The 8,864-nt window shown below is 42.1% G+C and overlaps 1 protein-coding gene across 1 annotated transcript in view; it reads right to left on the bottom strand.

Moving 5' to 3' along the window:
- Nucleotides 1–2,591: 2,591 nt before the first annotated feature.
- The window catches only part of Nusap1 (nucleolar and spindle associated protein 1), a 19,602-nt gene continuing 13,329 nt past the window's right edge, over nucleotides 2,592–8,864 (bottom strand). The window contains exons 4-8 of the mRNA XM_013009997.1: nucleotides 8,514–8,701; nucleotides 7,754–7,911; nucleotides 7,444–7,560; nucleotides 5,473–5,581; nucleotides 2,592–2,954 (exon numbers count right to left, since the gene is read on the bottom strand). Coding sequence (XP_012865451.1) covers nucleotides 2,858–2,954; nucleotides 5,473–5,581; nucleotides 7,444–7,560; nucleotides 7,754–7,911; nucleotides 8,514–8,701 — 669 coding nt within the window. The 3' untranslated portion in view covers nucleotides 2,592–2,857. The remainder of the gene's footprint in view (nucleotides 2,955–5,472; nucleotides 5,582–7,443; nucleotides 7,561–7,753; nucleotides 7,912–8,513; nucleotides 8,702–8,864) is intronic.

The following is an 8,864-nucleotide window of genomic DNA, read 5'->3' on the forward strand; positions in this document are numbered from 1 at the left end:
CTATCTCCAATAAACCACCAGAAAACCGGAAGTGGCGCTGTAGCTCAAGTGGTAGAGCGCTCGCCTTGAGCTGAAGAGCTGAGGGACAGCACTCAGTCCCAGAGTTCAAGCCCCACAACCGACACACACACACACACAAAATAATAGCTTTATTAGTAGTTGGCCTAAAATCCACTTTGTATATTTGCGCTTTGAGATAGTACTTTTTGTGGCTCATGTAACTGTAATGTCTTATTACTTTTCCTCAAGCTGGCATTAACCTCCTAGTAAACTCAGTAACTGAGATTGTAGGAAGTACCATGCTGCCTGGGGTGATTATTATTAAGCCTTCTACCACTGAGCCACCTTCCCAGTTCTGATTATTATTATTTATGTTTTTTGTTGGTCATGGGGCTTGAACTCTGGGCTTGGGCACTGTCCCTCAACTCTTCAGCTCAAGGCGAGCGCTCTACCACTTGAGCCACAGTGCCAGTTCTGGTTTCCTGGTGGTTAGTTGGAGATGAAAGTCTAATGCAGTTTCTTGCCCAGGCTGGCTTTGAACTGCAGTCCTCAGATCTCAGCCTCTTGAGTAGCTAGGATTACAGGTGTGAGTCACTGGTGGCCAGCTGATTATTTTGCCAGTCCTGGGGGCCTGAACTCTGGGCCTGGGCACTGCATCTGAGCTTCTTTTGCTCAAGACTAGCATTCTACCACTTGAGCCAATTCTGGCTTTTTCTGTGTACGTATTGAGGAATCGAACCTAGGGCTTCATGCATGCTAGGCAAGCACTCTACCACTAATTCACACTCCCAGCCCTGTTTTCACTATTTTTTGAGATTAGGGTGTCTCACTGTGTCTCGTTGGCTGGATTCCAACTCCTGGGCTTATGGAGTCCTCCCAAGTACCTGGTACTACAGTAGCATGTACCATATTTAGTTTACCTTAAGTGTTTTACACTTTTTTTTTTTTTTTTTGGTCATGGGACTTGAACTCTGGGCCTGGGGGCTATCCCTCAGCTCTTCAGTTCAAGGCTAGCGCTCTACCACTTGAGCCACAGTGCCACTTCTGGTTTTCTGATGGTTTATTGGAGATAAGAGTCTCATGGACTTTCCTGCCTTGGCTGGCTTTGAACTGTAATCCTCAGATCTCAGCCTCCTGAGCAGCTAGGATTAGACATGAGCCTCTGGTGCCTGTCAAGTGTTTTATACTTTAATGCACATAGCATAGGAAATTTTGCAATCATTATTGAAGATTTAAGGTATTTCTACCAGCCCCAAAGAAACGCCCATGCTTTTTTGCAGTCATCCTTTATTCACACCCCTAGTTCCAGTAGCTAATTTAGTGTCTTTACATAACATTTTAAAAATCAAGTCATGTAGTGTTTTTGTTTTGTTTTGGTAGGTTGTGGGGCTTGAACTCAGGGCCTGGGCACTGTGTGAGCTTTTTTGCTTAAGGCTAGTGTTTTATCACTTTGAGCCACAACTCCACTTCTAGTTTTTGTCTCTTGAGGACTTTTCTGCCCAGGCTGGTTCAAATCATGATCCTCAGACCTCAGCCTCCCGAGTGGCTAGGATTTTCAGGCATGAGCCACCAGCGCCTGGTTTGTATCAGTGCTTTATATTGCTGTAGGATATTCCTGGACTGAGCATAGCACTGCTATCTGTAATTCCAGCTACTCTGCCTAGAAGGCAGAGAAGGGAGGACCAAGGCTTGAAACCAGCTAGGGCAAAAAGTTAGCAAGACTCCATCCATTCTCAGCAAGCCAAGTGGAGAAGCTAGGGTCTGTACTAGGAAAAATATAAAGGGTGTATGAAACTAATCTTAGCTGCTCATCTAAATCTTTGCTGACAGGTTTACAAAGAACAATTCTACAGCAGTGCGAAAACATTTTATTTATGAAAGTCTTTAGTATACAACTCAGAAGCTCTACATAGATACAAGGGACAGGATGTACTTAACAAATTCTCTTGTCTTTTACTGTAAGGTTTAGTAAGTGTGACAGAACACAGTAATACTTAGAAGCAGTAAATCTTTTCTGTGGTATTGGCCATGGGACCTAGGGCATAGTTTTCTATCACACCCACTAGCTCTCTTAAATTTTGATTTGGATTTGTAGCTATTATTTTTAAATAAGCAAGGATAGAATGAGCTGTAGAATTTTAAGAATATAGTAAATGAAAATTACACAGTGATATAAACACAAGTGCTTATACTCTTTTACGTTTTTCAGAGTTACAGTATTGGTGCCATAATCAAATGATTGGCCCAGTTTAAAACTGCTAGATTTTCTAGTATGGAGGGTGCTGAGCTGCATTTCTACTCTATCTCTACTGAAGCTATGGTGTAAGTAGCTGCCATCAGGTCATGCTTTTGCCCACAATGTTAGAACTGAGAGGAATCTTGACATTAAAAGTACCTAAGTTAATAATATCAAGGATGAGTCTCCTTAGAAAATGGAATGTACAGAGGCTTAGATAAAAACCACTGCAAAGAATGTTTTTTCCCCCTGGTTTCAGGACTTGAACTCTGGGCCTTGGGTTCTACACCACAGCACCACTTCTGGATTTTTCTGAGTAGTTTATTGGAGATAAAAGTTTCACAGATGTTCCTGCATAGCTGGCTCTAAACCATGATACTTGGGTCTCAGCCTCTATGTAGCTAAGATTACAGGCATGAGCCACCCACGCCTAGTGAATTTTTGAGCTTTAAGATGATAACTTTTCAGAGTTATTGGACCTGAAGAACCCAGGGACAGTACATAGATAACAGATAAAAGTCAACAGGGAAACAAGAGCTTCTGACTAATGAAGGGGGGACAGTAGAAAAATATTTACAAAGAAAAACAGGAATGAAGAAATATTAACCAGACATTAAAAAATTAGTTGTTTTTAATCATATTGAGGCCCCTTCGGGCACCCAACACCTTTTCTTTCTTCTCCTTTCGTTCTTGCTCACGCTTTTTCCGTTGCTCTTCCCTAAAAGGAACAGGTAGGTCATAGGTTAGGTCCTAGCGGACAACTTCAAACTAGTACACAAACTTCAATGACATCTAACACACTTGTGAAAATATTCTAATACCTGGTCGTGTTGTTCAAAGGACTAGAAGTAGGTATTTGCGTTTTCTGTGACCTCAGGATTTTAAAATCATGCATGGAATGGGAACCAGAAGTTACTGACTACAGTGATTTAATTAAATCTCTACTCCTATTAGGCTATCAAAAATCACACTCACATGTCAGGCACTAGTGGCTCACATCTGTAATCCTAACTACTCGGGAGGCTGAACTCTGAGGGTTGCTGTCTGAAGCCAGCCTGGGTAAGAAAGTCTGTGAGACACATCTCCAATTAAGTCAATAAAAAGCTGGACATGGAGCTGTGGCTCAAGTTGTGGAGTGCTAGCTTCGAGCACATAAGCTCAGGGACCCTGAGTTCAATCCCTAGGATGGGAACCAAAAAATAAATAAATAAATAAAATGTAGCCAGTTGCCGGTGGCTCACGCCTGTAATCCTAGCTACTCAGGAGGCTGAGATCTGAGGATCCCAGTTCAAAGCCAGCCTGGGAAGGAAAGTCTATGAGACTCTTCAATTAACCACCAGAAAACCAGAAGTAGTGATGTGGTTCAAGTGGTAGAGCGCTTAAGCCTTGAGCTGAAGAGTTAAGGACAAGCCCAGGCCCAGAGCTCAAGCCCCAGACCACTGACAAAAAAAAAAAAAAAAGTTTAAATTCACAATCACATGGTCTGGTCACAGAGCTAAAATTAGAAGTAGGATCTACTACTGACTTTGACCTGTGTGTGTGTGTATATATTATTATTGTTATTTTTTTTTGTCAGTCGTGGGGCTTGAACTCTGGGCCTGAGCGCTGTCCCTGCACTGTTCAGCTCTAGGGGACCACTCTACCACTTGAGCCACAGCACTACTTCAGTTTTCTGGAGGTTTACTGGAGATAGGAGTCTCAGGGTCTTTCCTGCCCGGGCTGGCTTCGAACCGTGATCCTCAGATCAGGATTACAGGAGTGAGCCACCGGCACCGGGCTTTTTTTTTTTTTTTGTCGTGAGGCCTGACCTCTGGGCCTGGGTGCTGTCCCTTAGGTCTTCAGCTCAAGTCTAGTGCTCTACCACTTGAGCCACAGCACCACTTCTGGCTTTTTCTGCTTATATGGTGCTAAGGAATTGAGCCCAGAGCCTCATGCACGTAAGGCAAGCACTCTACCACTGAGACACCTTCCTAGCCCTCTATTATATTTTTCTAGAGATCATTAATTTAAAAACAGCCCAGGATCATCATGTTAACTAACTTTTCTTTGTTTCTTTTGTGTGTGAGTTTGAACTCAGGGCCCTCTTGTCTGCCTTTCTCTCTCAAGGCTGGTGCCCTACCACTTGAGCCACAGTTGTACTTCTGGCTTTTTCCTGATTAATTAGACTTTTCTGCCTAGTCTGACTTTGAACTATGATTCTCAGATTCTAGCCTCCTGAGTAGCTAGGATTACAAGTGAGAGTCACTGGTGTCTCGCTCTTATCATCTACTTAATAACACATGGTAAAGGCTTTAGCAGAAGCTAGGTATAGACAAGAATCAAGGGATGGGTGGCCCCGTACGAGGAGAGTGCTCGTCAGTGGTTCTTGTCTCACCCAGGACCAGCTACCACCAAGCAGGCAGTGATCTGGGTACAACTCGCTCTTGTGGTAAAGAAAACCTCCAAAGTCCTGGATTTAATAATCTTCCTTGTTTCTTTGAGAGTAATTTATATCCACCCAGGCCCTAGGTGCCCTGGGCCTTGAGCATTGAGGTCTGGAGGGATACTGCGTGCTTTGCCTGGGAGAACAGGTCATGCAAGGCCTGTGCTTTGAGTTTTCTGAATCACCGGTACAGTTCTGTACCCAAAGCAGATATTTGGGCTCAAACTAAACCTGATTTGGAATCTGCCACCCTAGAGCCTAGTCACACTATTACAGAACATTCTATAGATTCCTCCTTGTAGTCTGGATATGTTTTGTATCCCATGGGTTCATGTGCTGGAAGCTTGAGCCACAATATAATGTGCTAGACTCCTTAAGAGTGGAGCCTGGTAGAGTATGTGGGTATTGCCCTTTGAAAGGTTGGGTTTTGAGGGACTAGGTAGAAAATGAGGCCACTGTGTTTGAGCTCTTCACATGCTGCTATTGTTTTTTTTTTTTTCAGTGGCAGGGAATAAGCTCAGAGCCTTCTTCTTAGGCAAACACTATCACTTGAGCATTCTAGCTTCTTGAATGTGCTTACGCCATGTGATCCATCCACCATGTGAAGCGCCAGAGTGCAAAGCTCCCCCTAGTGCCTGACTTGCTTGCACTTTCAGACTTCACGAAGCAATACTGTTTTAAGTAAAAAGGGTTAAGTTAGCCACTTCTGACCTTCCTAATACTACTAATGAGGCTACCCTATCTTTTGGAGGTGCTTTTGTATACTGTGGTTTGAAATTAGAAACATTCTCAAACTGGATAATTATTTACTCACCTGGTTTGGAGAGGAGGCTGTTTGTAAGATTTCTTATAGACGCTGACTCTGCTTGCATGTTCAGTGAGAGAATTATTTTCTTTAGAGTGTCCCCATGGTTTCAGCTTTCCTAATGTAGCACAAACAATTTATAGATATCTTATTTACAAGTCTGTTGTCTTCATCTGTGGCTACTTGCTTCCTAGCAGCATTTATACTGTCTCACATAATTCCTAGTACATCCCCAAAATACTTAGATTCCATATTCCAGATATGTCAGGTTTTTCTTCTAAAAATGAACATGTGTCCTATTTTAAAATTCCTATGAAGTCTCAGAAAAAAAAACTTATACAAAAACACCCTTAACAGATTCCAAAAGAAACTATTACAGGGCTGAGAATGTAGCTTAATGGTAGAGTGCTTGCCTAGCAGACATGAAGCCCTGGGTTCGATTCCTCAGTACCACATAAACAGAAAAAAACTGGAAATGATGCTGTGGCTCAAATGGTAGAGTGCTAGCCTTGAGCAAAAGAAGCTCAGGGATAGGGACCAAGCCCTGAGGTCAAGCCCCAGAATTGCAAAAAAGAAAAAAGAAAGAAACTTACAACCAAGTATCATCTATGCTAATGTTACTGAGATATTATATTTAATATTAAAGTAGCATTTTGAGCTGAGTGTCAGTGGCTTATGCCAGTAATCCTAGCTACTCAAGAGGCTGAGATCTGAGGATCATGGCTTGAAGCCAGATTGGGCAGGAAAGTGTGTGAGAGTCATCTCCAATTCACCACCAGAAAACCAGAAGCAGCACTGTGTCTTAAAGTGGGAAGAGTGTTATCCTTGAGTGAAGAAGCTCAGGGATAGTACCTGTTTGGAGTTCACGTCCCACAACTGACCTTACCCCAACCCCGCAAAAAAAAAAAAGAAAAAGCATTTTACCAGTGTATTTCTGTTATTCTGACACTATTAACCTATTACAATGCACTGAGAATGGAGTGAGTTGGGACCACTCTGTTGGGAGTAGAACTGGGACTAGATCCAGCAGTTCTCATTTCTAGGTATTTACCCAGAAGATTCACAATTCGTTTATTGACAAGACTCCTGCACTCCATGTTAAGAGCACTACTAGTACTAGTACTCACAGTAGACAGGCCATGGAATCAGCCTAGTGTCCATTCAACAGATGAATGGATAAAGAACATCATCAGTGTACATAATAGAATATTGTCAGCCTTGAAAAGATGGAAATCCTATCATTTGCAGCAACATGGATTGGAATTGGTATACACCAAGTCAAGTAAGCCAGACATGAGAAAGCACACACTGCATGTTCTCTTGTGTGTGGAATCTGAAACAACTGAACTCAAAAGCAGAGTGGGATTGTGGTGGAGAAGGGTCTGCAGGATTGGGGAGGTACGGGTTAGGAACAGAAGATTTCAGTTAGGGGAAATAAAAGAGGTATATTGTATAATATGACTCTGGTTAACAATGTATTATTATATATTTGAAAGTTACTAAAAATTACTAAGTTACTAAAAGTTACTAAGATTAAAAAAAAGGTGCAAAGGCTCAGATACTATGTACCTACCATATTCATAGTAGTGTTCAAAACAGACAAAAAGTGAGAAGTTAGCATGGGCTAACTTTTCAATTTTTCTTGATAATAGCTGAAATTATATTAATTTTGAGTAGTGATCTTGTTTACAAGTTATAACTTTGGTTAAAGCGTAAATCAATTAATTTTAAATCATGGGTCCATCTGGAAGCAGGGACAAGGGAAGGAATTGTAAATAAAGTGTGGCTTCTGCTCAGTTAGCAGAAGTTGTTCATTTATGCATTAATTGATTTTTAGTGTTGGGGATCAAAGCCAGGGCTGGCCTCATGTATGCTAGGCAAGCATTTTCACATTGATCGACATTCACATTTTTTCCCCTCATCTTTACATAATCATTGACTCTGAAGCCTTCTACAGGCTCCATAGCAGCAAACACCCACCTTTGTGTGGCTCATAGTTGAGGGGACGAGACAGACTTGCTTTCAGATCAAACACTGGTTTCTTATCGGAGACTGGAGTCTTCATTGCCATGCTTGTCAACTTGAATGGAGTAATGACTAAAAAAAAGACCCCCAAACATTAGAGAGCTTAGTTAGACCAAAGACCTATTATAGTTCTTTTCATTTTTTAAATCATATGATCAGTGGGGTTTTCTGTGACCCTCCCAATCACTTGCTGCAGGATGAAGTTTTTGCACATGATTTTGTACATGTGGAAAGGATTTAAGAGTGTTTGTATTTGTTTTTTTACCAGAAGCAGAATTCCCCTTGGTGGTCTTTAACTTGGGTGTTCCGAGCACAGCCTGGCTTTTAGGGGTAATCCCAGATAGAGACACATGTGGAGACTTTCTGGCTGGAGTCTTGGTCAGTGAACCCTTATGTTCGTTATCTTTAGTAGCAGCTGAAAACCTAAAATGACAGTGGAGGGCATCACGAGAGTACTTATGGCAGGAGGTAAAAGCACTGGACCATCACCAGGCAGATATGGTAGAGGACATTAACCATGGTAAGGCTTGTGGTATATGCCTGCAGGCTTCAGGTTAGAGTTCAGGAACCAACTGGAGATGCTCTCCTTTTCTGCTTATTTCTGGTGAAGTTAGCTTCACTTTTATATTTAAGCCAATGGAATAATTTATTTCTAGTAAGCATACAGCAAACTAATAAAATCAAGATTATCTATCTATATACATACACATATGTCTTATTTTCTGTCTTAAAAATAAAACCTGTGCTTAAGGATATTGGATCGAACAAGAAAACTGAATCCAAATGACAAGATTCTAACTTATAAAACATCACTGATCTTTCTTTGTTCTCAATCCTTTTTCACTTCCTTTTCTGTTTTCCCCCTTTAAGCAAACACTAGAATGAATCTGAAGGCTGTTGTTCAATGCTGGACAGCTTGTCTAACATGCTCAAGGACTGAGTTCGATCTCTACTACGAAAAAAACCCCCAAACAAAAAGATTTAAAAACTAAACATATTTAGAAGGTTTGGAGTGATCTCTTTACCTGACGTTCATCTTGGTTGCTGAGAGCGTGGTCCGCCTGACTGACCCCTTCAGACACACTGCGCTCTGCCTTGCAGGGTTGCGGGACTGGCCTGGAGAGTGGCACTTTTGTGTGGGAGTGCAGGCCACAGGGAGTCTTCCTCTGGGAGGAACTGGAGTCACTACCTTTCCCTTACTGCCAGGCTGCTTCTGAGAAAGAAATGTACTACTTTAAAAGCTTGGCTGCCAATGTAGTACTGTGTCCAAACAGCAAAGCTCAGGGCTGGGAAGGTGGCTCAGTGGTAGAGCGCTTGCCTTGCATGCATGAGGCCCTGGGTTCGATTCCTCAGCACCACATAAGCAAAAAGAAAAA

Source organism: Dipodomys ordii, unplaced genomic scaffold, assembly GCF_000151885.1.
Source record: "Dipodomys ordii isolate 6190 unplaced genomic scaffold, Dord_2.0 Scaffold11, whole genome shotgun sequence".
Lineage (NCBI taxonomy): Eukaryota > Metazoa > Chordata > Mammalia > Rodentia > Heteromyidae > Dipodomys > Dipodomys ordii.